The 20,553-nt window shown below is 33.6% G+C and overlaps 1 protein-coding gene across 1 annotated transcript; it reads left to right on the top strand.

Annotated features, from left to right (window-relative positions):
- The first annotated feature begins 677 nt into the window (after positions 1-677).
- Positions 678-18,956, top strand: LOC148620937 (tetraspanin-33-like). Its single transcript, XM_088574838.1, has 8 exons — positions 678-866; positions 3,370-3,558; positions 7,119-7,313; positions 7,816-7,962; positions 9,737-9,784; positions 14,119-14,235; positions 16,149-16,234; positions 17,446-18,956. The coding sequence occupies exons 1-8, from the start codon at positions 792-794 to the stop codon at positions 17,447-17,449; spliced, it is 861 nt and encodes a 286-aa protein (XP_088430964.1). The 5' UTR covers positions 678-791; the 3' UTR covers positions 17,450-18,956.
- The last annotated feature ends 1,597 nt before the right edge of the window (positions 18,957-20,553 follow it).

Raw genomic sequence — 20,553 nt, 5'->3', positions numbered from 1 at the left:
TTTCGAGGTGTTTTATTTTCTGCACGTTTTGTATCTTGAATTAGCTTACCATCGTGCTCCGCTCTTGTAACATCGAGCGTGACTTATATTATTTGTAAAATATTGCACCGTCTTTATAACATCATAATAAACAATTTATTTAGAACAGTGGATTAAGTTCTTGAAATAGTGGAATGCCCAGCTCCTATTTATTGTTTGGTTGACTTTTCCGGACTAATACTTAAATAGTTGAACAACGTGTCCCCAGTTGTTTACTTATCATGATATTATCATGTGCTTTACTCCAAGCTTTTAATAGCTTTTAGTAAAGATTCGGAGAAATTTCGAATTTTTTGGAAAACATTCATACCCCCCTCCCCTACAAACACGCAAATACATACGCGTGAAATAAATTGAACACTATATATGTTTAATGTAAAAGAACACTCTGAAATGAACAATAATATAGAGTCATTTTAAATTCTGATTTTGTTCTTCATCCGAATTTTCCAATATAAAAAATATTATCTATTTTTTTTTAATAGCAAGGTAAAATAGTCTATAACAACACGACTTGCGTGGAGATGCATATTATAGTTCCTGGTCCTTGGAAATATTCGACATTTAATCTTCATTCCTTTTGTTAACTTTATGAACAAGGGTACACAATTACCCTGGAGCTATTTAAATACATGATTCATTACAAATCGTGACGATTTTTGTGTGTATATGTTCACCTGGCCCACAGTGAACTTGGGCGATTGATTATCTCTTTAAAATATGTATTTATAAATATAGATCAGAACAAAAACATGGCGCCGCGTAATCGCAGTGAAGTTAGTTTATGTGTGAAATATTTCTTATTTTTCTTCAACTTCATTATTCTGGTAAGTAATTAGAGTAAATCTTTTTCAGTATCGACATTTTTCTTCGTTTGTTTATCTTACGTGTAATACACCAATTGGGAGTTTGTTTATTAATGTGTATAAAAACGTACAGAAGGCACACGTGTGTGTTATTGATTTACATACAATAACTACCCAATGCATGTAATGTTTTATTAACGGCATAGATGTGGCTATAATAAAAATCATTCCAAAGAGAGAACTACAATATTTAATATATAATACGTAAACGATGGACATACAAGTCTGTTAAAAATGTAAATTTCATAAAATAGATCAAAACTTCAAACAAATTTGCTTTTAAAATTATTTATGTTGAACTTCCGTGTACCTCAGCATGCACCTCTCGGGGTGAGCCCTCCCCCATGCTATCTGGATTAGTACAAGACGGTGTTCGTGCGCAGTTGACACTCGATTCATACAAATCAATTTGTTTTTCGTCACGTTTATTCTTAAACTAAAATGCAGTTCTCTTTCAGACATTGTTATTCGTTAAATACATGTACTATAATAACACTCTACAATGTAATACAGATTTTTTTTTTTTTTTTTTTTTTTCAATAGATGACGCAAATTAACATATTTTAAAAGATCAGATTCTAAAGGAAAAAACAAAAGTGAAACAACAAATCTGTGTCTCATGATCATACATATCCACAGATGTTCATGTTATTTTCATTTTATGGATCTAAACAATCGATTTTTGTCTCATTATTTTTTATACAAACTACACGATTCAACGACAACCCATATACCATAACAGGTCGTCGTCCGTCTCTCTATAACTAATAAGCGTACCAGAACTTTATCTGTATCAGATATTTGAATACTAGTTTAATAGAATGGGTCATGTTTCTCGAATAACATATTGTCTAGCTCATATACATGTGTATAGATCAGAAAAACGTAAGAATCTACTTGATACGATAATAAGGTTTGATAAGGAATAGTTCAAGTCTTTCATACAGCTAGAATACATTTACTATATCAGTCGTAAAATATATTGGGTGCATTCTGAATGTACATGGTTTAGGCGTGGCTAAAGCTTGAACTTGTTTCAACCATATTTAGCTTGTAAATTCTAGTCTGAAATAGGTTTGTGTGCTCTTTTATATCAATTTTCTCTCGAAACCGCGGTAAGGTCATCGACCTCCGGTGACGAAAGGTCTCAATGTCTAACAAAGGGACGATGAAAAAACACCAGTTTACTTCCCTTTCCGAAGCATTCACTTCTTTCGTTTGATATTTCCTTTATTTCTTTTAATTGCCGTATTAACTCTGTTTTGTCTGAATAAAGATCACGGATATACTTCTGCAATATGAAACCGATTCGAGTTATTTAAATGTGTTCTCTTTTTTTTATCAGTATTTGACATTGACAATGCCTTACATAGAGTTATGTTAGGGCTCTTAAAACACGAATATGGAAAAGTTGTATTTCTGTTATAAATGTTTCAACAGTGTTTTTTTAATACTTTCTGACCTTGCACTACCTAAAAGAAGGAATTTATTCCAAGCACTTCTTTGTACAAAATAGAACCACACTACGAACACAGCATGTAAAAGAGTAATTAAGGGAGCCAAGGTTATAGCGGTAATCAAAAGAATGTAATCCAGGGACAAAGACCATACATGGAAAACAAACATACACAACCAAGAACATAGAGTAACTAAAATCATACATATAAAGTAACAAAAGCAAATGAGCAACTTGGATTCCACTAAAACTGGGAGCATGGACCAGGTGCATCGGTAGGGTAAACTGTATGATACTGGCTGCAAGTATCTTCCGTGTTCATACAGACATTTTGGCTTATAACATTCTGAATAATTATACTTCTTTACTGCAGTAGTGAGGATGGAAAAAAAAACATTTGAGCACAATTATAACCGTTACACTTGCTGCACGTCTAGCTGTTTGTTATACATATAAATTGATGAGATGAATCTAACAATTTCTATGAAGTTGATACAAGTTCTATAAAATTCATCCTCACTACTGCAGTAGAGAAGTGTAAATGCGGAATACTAATAAGTCGATTTACATACGATGATAATAATCAGAACAGAGTACCCTATAAAAGGTGAAAAAATATGGAGTACCTAGAACTGTAAACCTGTGATTTTTTCTCTATCAGTTGATTTTACATTACGACCTTTTGAAGGTTTATGATCCACTCTTTAAGCTCGAAAAAGAAAAGAAATATATCCCAGTTTATCTCTTCCACCAGTTGTTGATGATGAGACATTTTTTCACAGTAAAAATTCTTTGTTTTACATGTTTAATGACTATTAAGTAAGCTATCTCTTTGACACCATCATCAAAAACATCTTCCTATATATAAGATCGAGGAGATATGCTGATATTGGTAAACAAACTTAATTGAAAAGTTGTATCGAATCTGCTGTAATTTGGCACCCTATGAAATTGGTATGAATTTATTTTATTTGATTTTCTGTATATTTTAGTCATCTTTTATTTCAGATTGTTAGTATTCATGCCGTTGGATTTGCAACTTGGATTCTTGTAGTGAAAGAAAAATCTGTGACTAGTGTTTTGGACATAATTTTGGACCCTTCAGTAATGCTTATTATTCTTGGAGTCATATTTGGATTTATAAGCTTCTTCGGTTGTTTTGGTTCACTTAGAGAAAATATTTGTTTCTTAAAATTTGTAAGTATTGTTATTGATTGGCATTACTTAGCAGTGATACACAGACTCAAAGTATCAATTTTGTAAACAAAGAAAAATCTACAACAAGCATTGCCAACAACACAATCAATTACTCTTATATAGAGCCTATGATGTTACAAATGAAAATGGAAGAATCACAAAAAGTCCTACATATGAACACCACTAAAAGAAAAAAATGAATCAACTAAATAAATAAAATAATTTGAAGCCACGAAAAAAGCAAACAGTGACCAACTCATATCCAAAAATGTTTGTTAAGCTTGGTATAGACCAGCGATCTATATTTATTGTACTGGTCATAGGGATACAATCCTTGTATTGGTTCATAAACATGTCTACAAATAAGGCACAATAGTTATACTTTTTATTAAAAAAAACCAACTATTTATTATGTAGAAGTACAGGAACGCTTAACCACACCCGTTTACAACCTCAAAATAAATTTAAATCAGCACTATATCATTATTTGCCTATTTGGGTCTGTGTCCACGTCATTTTACAACTTTATTAAGGTCTGTTTATCATAAATTTGTGTTCAGTAAATTCAAGTTAATGTATCCTTTACCCAATATTAACTTTACATAGAGAGGATGATCCAACTATATCATTTCATGGTACATTGTATATATTATTCAAAAGTCATTGTAGTCTGTGAAAACTACAATTGACAACCTCATTGAGGTCAATTTCAAATTTCAGCAAATTCAAGTATATGTATCCTTTACTCAATACTAATTTTATTTCATGGTATATATTCTATAAAGTCATTGTAATAGTTTTGCACGATCACGTACTAAGTTGCAGTCTTTACAAAAATCAGATAGGAGATGATTCATCATGTCAAAAACCCACCAAATTAACTTTTATTTCTTATTCAGAACCAGAGACAGACCACAAAACAAGTCTTGGTTTTTTATTTTTTTATTTTTTATTTATTGCGCTTTTGAGATAAAATTTATATTCATGTAGATTGTACATGAAATTAGCACTTTGCAGGAGTTATCGTTCTTGATTTGTTGTGATTTGGTTGGTTTTAGTCGGAGATAAATGTATGATTTTCTCAAAAGTACAGATGTGAATAAAAAAGGATTATGTTTCCTAAAAGATAACATTTGAAGATCGAAAAAACATTGTTCCGTGGGTTTTTCTACAGCATGAATCACCTTACCATTGGTAGTGTCTGAATTTTATATGGACTGGTACTTAAATGTTGTTATAAAGCGATCTTGTTATCTCGTTTATTTCGCATGATCGGGCAAGACTTAAACCATCTATACACAAAGGATAAGACATACATTTTTTTGCGGAGTTTTTATCATCTTTACATTTATAACTTTGGTTTTCCTTGAGATCACTTTCATTGTCACTTCCTGGTTTACACGAGCGTCTCGATATTTGTTATTTCATGTTCTTTGTTGTGTGTGTCAGTTTTGCCTGTCTAGTCTTCATCCTTGGATTGCATTCTTTTGATTTCTGCTAGAATCTTGGTTCCCTTGATTACTCTAAAGCATAGGTTGTTGTTTAAAAGGTGTACGTTAGCCTGCACCTCTTTTAAAGTTGAATTTTCAACTAATTTAATTTTTGTTCCTATTTTACGTCTAAATATGTCTAGACAAATGTTGTATATATAGTCGTCCGTGCCATTGAATTTAAAACTTCAAAATGTTTAAGAGGAACATTCAATACTGAAGTCAACCAAGATGAGTTCCAAAAAGAAATGACAAACATTTACTGTGTTCAATTATTTTAGACAGCATGAAAATAATAAGCTGTGTGGTGTTGTTTGGTCCAAATCTACCACGATAGGATAGTGGTTTACTACCTTGATATTAATTCATGTCTCATGTAGTCGCCATGAGTTCGGAAGCCTTTTTTAAGTCGCTAATAGTGTTAGCGACTTCTTGCACTCGTAATTTCTCTATTTGCATATGATTTGAATAAATTTGTATTTATACGCCTCATAATCCTGCAGATCTTCGCTGTGTTCACCGCCACAGCGTGATAGTTCTAGCTTCATATGAGATAAAAATGTACCTCTTAAATATCATATACGTATGTTCTACGTGTGCCTCTTGTTTGTACGGGAACGGGAAGTTTTTCATGAAATGATCGATTAGCTTTGAATGTTATCCAGTTACCGATTCAGGCAATGAGGCTAGTTACAAGACGATATAGGTCATATTCATTAGCACGCCCCGATATTTATGAATATTCATCGCCCGCTGCTTCATCTGTTTCATAAACTTGTTCCCTGTCAATATCATAAGCGACCCAAAGATCGCTACTACGTACCTTTTAAAAAAAAAAATATCATACACATGACTATGCGTGTTTTTTGCTTGTACTACATTTTAGAACGGGAAGTTTACATTAAAAGATAAAATGATCGGTTAGGATTGAATTTATGCAATATTACCCAGTTTCCGACACAAATACAGGCATTCGTTACAATTGATTATATTAAGGTCATATGTACTATCAGGACACCCATATCTATATATAACCATTCGGGTCGTAACGGTTACGAAAGAGTACGCAATAATATCAAGGGAACTAAGATGTTAGGGGAAGTCACCCGATTTTAGAGCGTATCGCATTTGTACTATTTCGGATATTGCACTATACAAATGGGATTTTGGTGCACTGTTTCGTACACAAAACTGACCTGGTCTAATTTTGTAAAACTTAAAAATAAAAGGGGAAACTTGATGGAAATATTGATTGTGGGTAGTCATCATTGTCGGATTCTCGCCCCTGCAGCAACTGGCTGTTTTTCAAAAATGCAAAATTTCGCACGAACTTTAAGAATGAAAATCATGAACAAATGAGCAGAAAAAGATACACTTTTTGTTTGATTTTTTTTTACAATAACACCATGCCAACTTACTCTTTCTGGCAGTTTTAAAGTGCCTGATATTTTAGAAAATCTGTTTTTTGACAATTAATTTTGGGAAGGCACCCAAAGTTTATTATGAAAACTGATGTATATTTTTATTATGTTACCATGACTACTGATTTTCATATCAAAATAGAAAAGAATATCTGTCTTTTTATGGATTTCCATAATGTAAGGTTTTGAAAAATATATACTTTTTACAGGAAAAAAAATGTTGGATTTGCTGGTTTAAGTGCCTCAATATAGCTTTATTTCCACAAATTGTCATAAAGTTATCTGCAGTGACCTATCTATATTGTGGAACCAAACAATGCCAAAATCAGTGACTGTGAATATTTGACGATTGTCGACTTAAAAGACTTCAGTCATTGATTTTATAACGATCTCCCGATGGATATTCTTGTTAACGCGAGCAATCTACTCGGAAGGTGAATCTCGTGTACTGGGTGAATTTTAAGTGAATATAATTTATGAGGACACTGACATCCAGCATTTGAATGGGATGGATTCTTTTGAAATTTTGATGGCTATGTAGTACAAGTTTGATGTGGTTTGTTAGCATTTCATGATATTTCTGCACCACTAGTAAACTTTTCTAAACTGCGAATGTCCAAATTTAAAATATATTCTTTTTTTCTTTCAGTATCATTGGTGCATCACACTAGGAATTATATTGGAGTTAGCTCTCATTATTTTTGTTTTTTTATTTTACTTCCAACCTAATGTACTTAAACAAATAGGAGTATATCCAGAAGATTTGTTTAAAGATGGAATACACAAATATCCTGATGCCGACGAAGACGTTAATGATTTTATTGAAGTACTTCAACAAGATCTGGTAGGTATTTAAATCTCAAGCAATCTGATTATTGTGGTATAAGATTTCGGGAGTTAACGCAACTAGACCTTGTACTTGTGCAATGCGTGTCTTCGTTACTTTCTGGTTCTCCTTAGATACCGGAAGTGTGATGAAATTAACTCAAGAGCTCAGAGTACACAAAGAACTGCTCCCACTATAAATATATATATATAAAAGCACAACAAGATACTTGTAATAAATGGATGGATATTACAGACATATTGTAATGGAAACATATCCATGTGTTACAGAACTTTAACTGCAATTATAGTGCATTAGTCAATCATATATAACATAAAGTTGGTTAAGTAAAGAGAATTTTGTGTGTTGTTTTACAAGTATAATGTTTTCTAGTTAAGTTATGGTGGTACATCCTGAGGATAATATCATAGACTTGTTTGAAAAAAAAATTAAAATATTAAAATGGTTCCTGAAGGTAAAACGTATTATGATTGTTTAAATGAATCTCCTTTATTGACAGATTGGCTGTTGTGGTTTCAGCAATGATGACGAAGGCTATAAACAGTGGGGTCAGAACATGTATTTCAATTGTTCTGTCGATGAAACCATAAAAGCAAAGAATGCTCTAGCTTGTGGGGTCCCAGAGTCCTGTTGTAAATATGAAGTAGTTAGTATCTAATATCTTGTTACATGTTAACTAGTAAGAGAAGTAAAGGGCGTTTGAAACTCCTTTTGTCGTCAATGACATGTAACCGATCTATGAGTTTAGATAATAATTGTTTTGTATAGGAGTATGCAAGAGAAATCATTACTTTATCATGATTAAAAACTCATAATTCATAAAAATACCATTATTATTAAGTGGTCGGAAGCAGAAGAAAACTTAAGGTTTTCCATAGAAAAAGAAACAAGATCTAAGTTGTTCAGATTATGGGGATATATTATAGGTCGTTTTTGACGACTGGACAATATAGGTGAAAGTTACAAAAAAGGTTACATAGCTGAAATCAAGTAAAACCGAGATCGAAGCAGTTAAAGTCGACTTTATGTTAGGAATGGAACGAAGAATATAGACAGTCTGACTCAAGTACATCTTTGAGTTTTAATTGAAGGATAGAGGAGGACAAAACCGCATCATATTATTAGACTGGAAAACGTGGTTGGGAACAACAAACACATTTTTGGAAGGAAAGCAAACACGAATAAATGCTTAATTTAAACGGTCAATTGAGACCTATAAAACAACACGAGCTATGACACTAAGTGAACTGGTAACGCGAGCTATGACAATAGGTTCACTGGTAGAGTAAGGGTGGGTATCCGTGAAATTTGCAAAACAAGTAAGTGTAACGGTCGATGTTCGACCAAAAGACATTGATGCACGGAATAACTACGCATGGGTTATAACTCAATTTTCAGGCTAATTGAAACCATGACGTATAGAGTTTGTAAGTCTGGTTCTAATTTCATTTTTCTTTCCAGAATTTCCGAATTAGAACGTATTGAAATCCGAAGACCGGTTTACTTCCGGGATCTCTAAACGCTGGTCACTGCATTACAATGCAAAATCTTCTATTTCAAACTTTTTCTGAAATTTTTGTTGAACTAGATGTTTGCCTTTTTATCGGTATTTTTACATGAAATCATGTTTTGCTTTTGATACTGAATTCAACACTATTTTAATGACGAATCTCCATGCAATTGAATGTTTCTCATGAAACCACGGAGTCACATGACGAGACTGACTTACTTTTTTGCTTACATTAACTGGAAATATGGAACTAATGTTACATAAAAAGTTCGGATAGTCTTCATAACAAAGATAGTCCATTGCCCTTTCCAATGATTCCATTAAATCAGTATAAATATTTCGGTTGCTTTATGATTAACGAATCATTAACTATGAGTGGAGGTGGTCTAAATCCGAGACACAATACAGTAAGATCTGTCTAAACCGAACCATGGATAAATTTACAACTTGTGTAAACCAGACATTTTATGAAAACTTTTTGAACATGTATAAACTGAACACTTGCCTTACCCGAACAAATAAATCAATTAAAAAAGGGATTCCCATTAGGCAGGTTTCACTGTTGTATAAAGCGTTGAACTATGGCCATGTTATTTTAAATAGAAGGAAAACACACATGTAGAACGCTCCACACTGAAAAAACTATAATGAAAAGAAATCAGTAAAATTTAACCGCCATTCTGACCAATATGATTTCTGAAGGGTGCAAGTACATTGTTTGTACATTGAGGAAGTGATGTAAAAGATACAATGCACACGAACCACAATTTCCTGGTTCGTTATTAAAAACTTGTTTTGTTCAATTAAGTTTAACCAACCTCTTTCCATAAAATCTACAATTGCCTTTTGCGTTTGATAGGTATATGTATCGTATTATTGCATTTGATTAATATTTTGGTTTTTTTTTCAGGGGCAAAACAAAGACTTGTTATGTGGGGCGGATGTGATAAACAAATCGGTAAGGCTTTGATTGATAAAGTATCATTTAAACAGAATATTTGTTTTTGATAAAGTTAAGGAAATATACCTTTTCACTAATGTTATTTTGCTTCTACTGTTGTTAGGCAGACTAAAAGTTAAAATGGTAAGGCAATTCACCCCCAATGGTCACTGACTGATAAGGTCAAGGTTGCATGGACAAATACCCACAAAATTAAAGTGTGCCACATAAAAGATTGATTGATTGTTAGGGTTTAACGCCCGAGCGGAAATATTTCAGCTATATCCAGGCGATGAACATGAAATGGATGATAAAATGAACATGAAATGATGATGAAATGAAAAATGAGATGGGACACAAGGATAATTGGGTCAACAAATTTTGATTGCCACTGGAAATAGGGCGTGGTGGTTAGGATCGGGGCTGTACAACGTAAAAGAAACGTTAGAAGTACTAAATGATTAGTAGCTCTTTGGCTCATTTTAACCAAAACCCGAGGCTACGGAATAGGTGCATGTAGATGAAGCATATCGTTCTTCATCTATTTGATGTAACTGTTAAAATATTAAAATAATACTTACTACCAAACTCTACTTGACAGCCCCGTGCAGGTTCGGATGTTAAAAGAATAGGCCTGCAGCAGCGCTAAGCTTGTCGTAAAAGGCGACTAAATAGTGCTCAGAAACCTAGCCGGGGGCTAGGCGCTCTGCCCACAGAGCAACTGGGATGTGTGCCCCAGGTGGTTGAATGGGGTACCCCTGGCGTGTTACATGCTGGGGTTGTCAGGCTATAATACGGAAAACCTGACCGCAAACCATAGTGGTGCACCGTGTTGGGAAAGATGCCACGTTCTTTGCACGTTAAAGAACCCTGCTGTGATATTCGATAGGAGTAGGAACCTTTGCGCGCTCCGCCACAGGAGGCTAAATTGTCCGACCTTACCCATCCCTCCCTTTTTCTAGTGGCAATCAAAATTTGTCGACCCTATTATCCTTGTGTCCCATCCTTTTTTTTGTTTTATTTCATCATCATTTCATGTTAATTTTATCATCCATTTCATGTTCATCGTCTGACTATAGCTGAAATGTTGATGCTTGGACGTTAAACTCCAACAATCAATCAATCTACTTGACAAACTGTTGATCAAAAGAAAAATACTAAATGATTTCGAGCCCTTGGGCTCATTTCAACCAGAATCCAAGAGTATGAAATACGTATATGCAGTAGAGCCTTTGGGACCAGGATTTGTTATTTATCATAAAAAATATCATTAAATCATTTTATTTCCCTATTTGAGTTATTATGTGTGTTCTCTTATATGTCCGCATGAATAGCGTTAAGTACCCGACTTAACTAATCGATCAAACTGATCATTAATCAACGATCACAAATCTAATGGTAATTGGTTGATTAGTTATGTTCATCGGACACTTGTCGGTCAAACTCCCCGAAGAGGTTGATCGATGAGTTTGATTAGAAATCTCTGTTCGAAGTATGATCGATTAGTGATTACTTTGAAAAGAAAATCTGTGAAGTAAGTTATTTTTGTTGATTAAATTGTACTACAAAGGACAAGTACATGTATATTTTTCGGACAATTTAAACTATTCTTGACTAACAAACAACAACTAACTACTCATTAAAATCATCGATAAAAAGGTTGATCGATAAGTAACATTAATGAAACAGTATATTTCGATTAACAGAACTGATCAATCAATTACCATTCGATCTGTGACCGATAACTGGTTGATGATCAGTCTAATCGACCCATTACGTCGGGTAAGTAGCAAGCACCCATAATAACTCAATATGGAAACAAAATGATTTAATAATATTTTTGTTATAAAAAATCCAGATCCCAAGGGCTTGTGGTATGCAGATGAAGCGTCTCTTTGAAGCGACTTAGAATACTAGTAGTACTTCTTACCAAACCTTAATTGTACATCCTACATATTTAAGTAGTCGCTCATAGACTTCTCAAACGACCGGTCGTATATTGGTATGGCGGTTGTCGTCGTCCGTAGACAACACTTGATTTCCTGCGATAACTTGAGTACTAATTGATTGATCTTACAAGGGTTCAAACCACAAAAGAAAGGTTGGTATTGATATTGGAGGATATAACCACAACCGCTGTAGAATTGGGGGCACAAAGGGGCCTAAAAAGCCTTTCAAAGAATTCATCTTGAAACTCCAGTAAAAGCATAGGAAGTTCAATAACATTGTTTCACAATAATCTATGCCACAATGGTCAGACTTGGGTAAAGTCTTGAACTTTTCGGAAATTAAGGACCAAAAAGGGGGGCCAGAAACATGCGTTTTCCTGGTGTCAAGACAATACCTTGTTTATTTTTTGCTTGATTTTGAGTTTTTTTTATTGGAATAATGAAAATCCCTGCCTGCATTTGTTTTTTCTGCATCAGATTTCAGATATTTTTTACTGGTTTTGAGTTGTAAGGGTCAAAGATGCCACACCCCAAAAAATCCTTTTTAGCTCACCTGCCGAAGGCCAGGTGAGCTATTGCCATCATTTGGCGTCCGTCGTCATTAACAATTTTATAAAACTCTTCTCCACTGACACTACTTGACCAATATGAACCAAACTTTGTACGAATGTTCCTTTGGGTATCCTGCATAGAACTTTCATGGAAATTTATGATCTATCGAAAAACATGGCCGCCGTTACGAAAAATAGAACATACGGGTCAGACAGTAGTTTTTGGCATGTTATACATTGTATCTCCAAACCGAAGTTTAGCCAAATTATTTCAGTTACTGAAATGATCTTTATTATAAGGCCAACAAAAGTCAGTAGGGATCAACTCTGGCAGACGACTCCTTGTAAGAGTTATTGCCCTTGAAAGGTGAAAAATGACATTCTTTTACAGTTTTCAGCCAATATCTTGAAAACTCTGATACTTAGAAAGAAACATTCAATTGCTGAAATGATCTTTATGATAAGTCCTACCAAAGTCATCTTGAGTCAAAATTGTAGGATAACTCCGTGTTAAATTTATTGCTTTTGAAAGGCAAAATTTGACCAGGTGAGCGATTCAGGCTCCTAGGAGACTTTTCATTATTTTTGGTCCGATTTCGAATTTTATTGGAGGGATTCCTTTCGAAAATCCCAGCCTGCATTTGCCAATCAGATTTCAGATATCTCTTACTTTTTCGAGTTATAAGGGTCAAATGGGCCACACCCCAAAAAATCTACTTTTTATTTGTGGTTCAATTTCGATTTTTTTATTGACTGTATTTGTGAATCAGATTTTAGATATCTCGTACGGTTTTCGAGTTATAAGGGGTCAAATGGGCCACTCCCAAAAATCGACATTTTAATTTTTTCTTTGACTTCGAAAAATTTTTAATTCAATTTAATTTAAAATTTTGTGCTATATTGTGTGCAGACCAGTTGTTTTGTCCATAATGAATAGTAAGTTCCCATGCTTAAAAGTGTCAAAAACTAATATTGTCTCACGCACCAGCTGTTCAGGATTTGACTACTGCGGTCGTATCATGCTGCGCTCGACGGAGCTCTGTATTGTAAACGCATTTGTTATCACAAGACCAAACGTTATCACTCCAAAGGTTTTACCGTCGATATCACCAACTCATCGTTTGTTACATGTGTGGTGTGTCTAATAAAAAAAGATTTCTTCTTAAGGATGCTCGCTGCTCATGTTCAGCCATTTTGTAAGATTTTCGGATTTTATTCATTTCATAGCATACCGGTGATATTTTTTGCCCGGTGACCCCCACATTTCTTTTCATAATTTCATAAAATTAAAATGTAATTTCAGAAGTTTTCATGATTTTTTTGTTATTTCTTCGGGGTTTTTGATGGATGAAATCTCCGAAGACAAAACCTACGGAAAATCTAGTGAAATCTTTTTTCCCACCAAAATTTCAAATGCTTACATCCCAAAAACGAGTACACTGACCCATCATTTTTTCCACTTACTAGTATATTGTTCTAGTATGATATCCTTGTTATTTTTAAACAGAGCAACGCAATCCTTAATGCGGTAGAATATTTATTTCGTTTTAACCGGATATGACACGATATATATATGAGCAACTAATTGGTGGTTTTAAGAAAAATAAACGACGCTTACTCTGCCGTCGCACCTTATCAATTTTCAATGGAGGTATGATATGCATTTTTTTCTTTGCGTTTTGCACGTATACTTTTAGTCAGTGTTTTTTGCTGCTTTCTAGGTTCAGTCGTAGTCATGTTTTTTACTGCTTTCTAGGTTCAGTCGTAGTCACTATATATTTTTGCGAGCCTAAACTTAGGTCTCCGAGTTTTTTTTCGTCCTCTTAAACTGTAGTATGATTTTTCTTTTCAGCCTTCTGAAGTAACAAACCAAATTTATACTAGAGGTTGTTTAAAAGGAGCTGGTGATATCATTGCCGAAAATTCCTTGGTTTTAGGAATTATATTGGCAGTTATTCTTATTATTCAGGTTAGTATGTTACGTAATTTTACTACATTATACGTGTAAATGATTCTATTTTTGTATTCTTAATGATTTGATAGAAGAAGTGGTGTGTCTTGCAACTGTGTATGCCAGTTGATGTGTTTCAATTTGTCGCTTGGGTTTTATGACCGGAGATGCCCGAAATTCGGTGAAACATTATTGTTACGGCATATCTCCGGAAATCTTGACAATAATCGTGAACCCTTAGAAGTATCAGACCTCATATTGTAAGTTCAAGTATTCTTAATCATTCGACCAACACCCTAGCAAATGAATTGATAGAAACGTGACAGCGTACTCGTCCACCTTTTACGTAACAATTTTGAACTTTGACACCAATTGTCTTCGTTCATTTAACATTGACATTGGTAGGGCTAGAAATCGAGGGTCAAAGTCTAGTAATTTTCAGTCATTTTCTATAACGTCAACCAAAATTACCGAACATGAATGGTATCTACCCCCCATTTATTCTTCCTTCGTGTGTTATATCTGATAGAAACAAATGAATACGAAATCTTCATTAGCAGGACAATTATTACTTCATTGGTTTCTGTTTCATTTTCAACACACTTTCTGTAAAATCTATACCGATTCATTCATTTGCCCAAGCCAGGGGATCTTTTTCTATCAGGTTATAAAATAGTATTGATTATACATTTTACTATATCAATGAGGTGTTACATAATTCTTACACAAAAATACGTGATGGGATAAGAGAAGCAAACGATTGTCAAACTTTTCCTGTTCAACCAATTTGACAAAAGACGTGTTTTATATCCCAAAAAGCTATTTCATTAATATTGTAAGAACTATGCGTGGATTCAGATATTTTGGAAGGGGATTCCATGCTATTGTTTGCTCAAATTTAGAACAAAATGAACACGATTTCGAAAGGGGGCAATCTTCATTTATGCACCACTGCGAATAAACGAAGGAGTTGCATTATTACTAATTCGATACCCGTTAGATATCTTCCTTGATATTCGTAAACTTTGGCTAACAGAAAAGTGTACTAATTCCGAATGTCGGCAAAAGTTTTGTACTTCCTTGTCTTCTCGAAATTCAATCAGTGGATTTAAGGTTTCATTGCTAGACTGACACACTTCATGTAATGTCAGTCCGATAACTGCCAGTTGATGCCAAGAAAAAAATATCTGTCCTTACATCTGATGAGAGCTCCAGTGTTTGATATTAGATCACTCAGTATTATGCAACTTTAAGTCAGAATGTTTGAAATGAAGTTTGAGAATGTGTAGAAATTATTTTGTTCACTTTGTCTTTTCTGTTCGTTCGTCTGCCAGCATTCTCTGTAAACGCATTTCCTCAACTGCATAAGGGATTTTGGTGAAAAACGAAATAGTATAGAAGGTTTTCTAAATATTTGATTTGTTTTGTTAGTAACAATGTCTGAAAAATATTATAGCGGTAATCAAGGAGTAATCAAGGGAACCAAGCTTATAGCGGTAATCAAAGAGTAATCAAGGGAACCAAGATTATAGCGGTAATCCAGGGACAAAGACCAGACATGGAAAACAGATACACACAACAAAGAACATAAGATAACTAAAATCATACATACAAAGTAACAAAAGCAAATGAGCAACTCGGACTCCACTAAAAACTGGCGAATCAGTCGGAGGTCTTCATCTTGCTTGCTTCAATTTGTAACTCATTTTTTTTCTGAGTATATGAACTTATAAAACAAAGGTTTTCAAGAAATTTAAAGAAACTTGTTTTTTTTTGGAGTCTGTATTTGAATCACTAAACGGCAAATTAAGCTCCTCATATAGCTAGATGGGTGCATAAAAAGACACTCTCTACTCCTAGATACCTCTTTATTTTTGTTCTTAAGAGTCAATGTAACATCAATCTAATGGTATCATTATACAATTTTGCAGATGACAACGATTTATTTTGCCAAGAATTTAATATTCCAAATTAAACAGCAGATCAGGAAGTGGAGATACAGCCAAGCCCAGCATCGGTGATAACATTTTTTACGAGAAGTTTCTTTACTGTTCAACCATGTTTATCACTGTTTTTTCTATCACCCCCAGAAAATAACAAAAAGAAAGCGGGAGTACAAGTCCAACATACTCATTAATATATACAAGTATTCCAAATTTGTTAGGAATTAATATTTTATCATAAATTGTTTTCAGTTATACTAGCATTTTAAAGACACCTTTTTAAATCTATTTTGGGGTTGGTGGATGAATTGAGTAAATACATTTTTTCATGGCCATTATTTACTTACACTATTGTATATTTTCACAACATCTGAATATGTTTCATATATATCTTTTTATCACTATTTTAATGCGTGATTTAAGTTTTGACTTAAACTTTAAATTTATGAATTAACAGCACCATACTTATCTGTACCATTTCTGTCTGCTATTGTATGTGTGAGCTACGTCAGACATTTTCAGTTTGTGAAAAAAAATGAATGACACCATTCCTATCAATAATGAACATTAAAACTATAATTTAAAATAACAAAACTACAGAAAAGTTAACCTTGATGGATTTGATTCAGTCATGTTAATGAAAACAGCCCTCACTTCTTTAGAAAGTATTCATAGTTGAAACTTAACATCAGTACGTAGACTCTCACGGTCAGTCAATTCACATAAGAGTGCCTTGTTTTTTTATTATATGATAGTGCACATTATATCCAGGGAAGAACAAGTCTATATAAGACCATAATTTATTGATAAATATGTAATACAACTTGTTTGTATACTTTCTATAAGCAGGCGCGTAGCTGAGGCCAAATTGAAGTGTAGGCAAAATTACGGCAGGGGGTCTTTGGGCCGATTAAGGCCCCCAGCAGGCGAAGCCTCCCCCCACCCCCCAAAGCTCCGCGGAGATAGCGTTTTAGAGCATCATTTAAGCCTCTCGTGGATGTATTTTATCTTTAAAAAATTGGCAAAATTAAGTGCAGGCAAAAGCTTTTTTGCCTAACGGCAGCTACGCGCCTGATAAGGAAACCCAAATATTTTTAAACCCATTTTTTTTTCGAAACCTACAGTTTATATTAAAGTTAGATTTGTACCATATAAATCTTCGAAAAACGCTTTGTTAATTTTCAATGAAATTCCAAGATTTATAGGGAGTATTAAAGTTAACTTCTGGGAATCGTGTTGTTCTCCCCATGATTGAATGACAATTACCTGATGAAATGTCTTTTAGGTAGCTAACTGGACAGCTTTACAAAGGAGTATCACATACTAAAATACTTACAAGATTGGTAGACTACTTAATCAAGACATTTCTATAATCAAGGGAAGACAAACTCTACTTCCTGAAGTTACTTATATTACTACTGTAAAATATTTCAACAAATTTTAGTGTTTTGAATCTTACTTGCAAGAACTAGAGCTGTAGTTAGATTGTCAACATTATCATGAAGGGACAAGATAATCATCTTGCTTATTTCATCACATGTTTTTAAAATTTGTTTATGTTTGTCATAAAGTGCATCTCATCACGTTTTTAAAATTTGTTTGTCATAAAATGCATCTAAATTATTTCGCTCAAGTTTAATGTAAGTATTATTTGACGTTATTTTGTTAGCTTACTTGCATAGCTTTAAGGTAAACAGTAACAGAATATGCATAATGTCTCGCTTCAACTTTTAACATGCTGTATACATGTAGTTTTTATTTTATATCAATGTTAATATATATTTTTTAACTACATTTTGTAATGTCACGAACATGCATTTACAATTTAGCGTAGAAGTCCCATTTAACTGTATTTCAGTTCATATTCCCCTATATGTGTGTGTCTTTTTCACATTACATGAGAAACTATTCTATCAGGATCCAAACCTTTTAAATTATCAAAGAGTTTAGTTAGCTGTCATACATACATTTTCTTGTAGTGTTTAGCTTTACTAAAACATAGCTTTGGTTAATATTATTGTAAACACTGTTAAAGAGAACTTCTATTATATGTCTTACTATTTTTTTCCCTAAATATTGTTCCAAATAAGGTGTAGTTCCTAAAAAAAGTTAACAATTATGTACTTACTGAGAAGGGATATCACGCAGTACTAGTATTTTTAACTAGCTTACTTAGTATATTTCTGAAAATGAATTAAACTAGAAATATTTTCAGTTTCATTCAGGGGTTGATCCAGAAATTTTGCAAAAGGGTAGGGTTTAGATTATTGTTTTCTCATTTTGCCAAAAATTAACAAGAACAAATTGAACAAAAAGGGGCCCACCACCACTGGTTTCATCCATGTTATAATTTTCTCCATTGAACATGATTTTACTTCATTCTCATTCGGTATAATTATTTTACTCAGATAATTTATTATAGCAAGTATATTTACATCTAAATATTTTTATTTATTTCTTTGTTCAAATGACATTGACAATCACGAATTGCATAAAGATGAAGTTGATCTTTTTACCTGGTTAGGTCTTTTCTGGTAGTAATTGTATGGCTACCATTCAAGAATCCCTTGACATAATATTAAGTATTCAAATATTTAGTTTTAGATGGCCTTATTAAAGGCCTTTCTATATATCAAGTACAAAGTAATGAAATGCTAGTTAAAATCAAAATTGTATAAACTAGACCGAAATTAACAATCAAGTCCTCGAAATGTTTGTTAACAATAACCAGTATTATGTTGCATTTTTCTTCAAACCATGCTGTACAATGAAAATTAAACGGATCTTTTTGCACCACCGTTGCCTTGCTCTTGTTTTTTAATGCTATATTGTCTTACAGCTAGTGATAAAGTTAATTATAGGAAATAGAGTTTGTCTGCACTTCTTTTGATAAAATTGCAATCCTTGGGTAGTAGTCCGAATTTCCTCTGACCCTGCAACCCTCCTCTTTTTTATTTGACTATTGATATGTCGGGTTGGGGTCAGAACGATGTGCCATACAAAAAGTTGGAGATTCAGCGGTACCGCGGAGTACCGCCCTTCAACCGCTTGTAACGACTTTCAAGTTGACATTGTGCATGTCACACTTACCTAGTTCGATTCCGGAATCATTTTCCTGTATGCTGATACCAAATTTGCTACAAAAATTACATTTACTATTGAAGTTTCGATAATTTTCCACGAGAGACCCTGTTTTGTTGACATTTTGAACCGGTACCGTAAAATCTCCAACTTTTTGTATGACACATCGTTCTGACCCCAACCCAACATATCAATATCCAAATAAAAAAGAGGAGGGTTGCAGGGTCAGAGGAAATTCGGACTACTTGGGTAGATAACTGAAAATTGACAAAGACAAAAACATTTGATCAAACTATGATAAAAACACCTACGAAATTTTAGAAAGTTTTTAATTATTTAAGACATTTCATCAGGTAATTATAATTTGTTCCTGGAAAGACCAATTCTATCCCCTGAAGTTAACTATATTATTCGCTGTAATTTGCTTTAGATCTGTTGATATCACTGTGGTTGTATGTATAACTATTTTCAACTCATTTTTTATACATGAACATGTATTTGAGATATCTGTGCAATCTTTCTTTTTTCAATGTTGACGAACTATTTTTGTAGCACAAATTTCTCACAGGAGAGAAATATTGTCACTGTTGACATATATGATTTTTAATAAAACTGAAAATTAACTGTAAGTTCTTGTGGTTTTCTATCGCATTAAATGTTCAGTGTTATGAACCAAAAATAACGAACCGGAACAAAATTCGAGCTTGATGTGTAACTTGTCATTGTAAAATAAATTACCAAATATTTAGTGAATTTCTACAAGCATTATGAAACAAGTGGGAAAAAGTTTTTTTGCATTAATGTTTTAAGTCCAAGGGTCATAAGTCAGCGGATAAATAATGAACTGGTGCAAAATTCGAACATGATCTGTAACTTGAAAGGTAATTACAAAGTCTGATTAACTCTAGACAGTATTCAAAATGAATAGTCGAAAAGGAAACTCCGTATGACAAATGGCAATATCAACACAAAAAACTTCAATGTTGGAAACCACTGTAATGGGTCTGACTTGGTACAAGCCCTTCCGATGAAAATAGTGGGTGAAACAAGGTTTTACAGCGCGCAAACTTAAAGCTTCAATTACAGTCAATAATTTCCGGTTTTTTATAGCGCGCTAAACTTCAGGCTTTCATTTCCGGTTAACAATATCAAAAGGAGTGACTGAATCTGATAGCACCAACCAATGGCATGTATGCATGCACGAAAAGTTCGTTTATTTTTGCCTTAAAATATTTGCTTAATAACTTGTCGTGTTCATGCTATGGAATGGAATAACATCAATGGATTCTGAAAATTGTTTTGTGTGTGTTTG

The sequence above is a fragment of the Perna viridis genome, chromosome 3, assembly GCF_037379345.1.
Source record: "Perna viridis isolate PV_CMFRI_1.1 ecotype Kerala chromosome 3, ASM3737934v1, whole genome shotgun sequence".
NCBI classification, from domain to species: Eukaryota; Metazoa; Mollusca; class Bivalvia; order Mytilida; family Mytilidae; genus Perna; species Perna viridis.
Note: the sequence above shows the minus strand (reverse complement) of the source record. Positions and strands in the feature narration are given on the sequence as shown.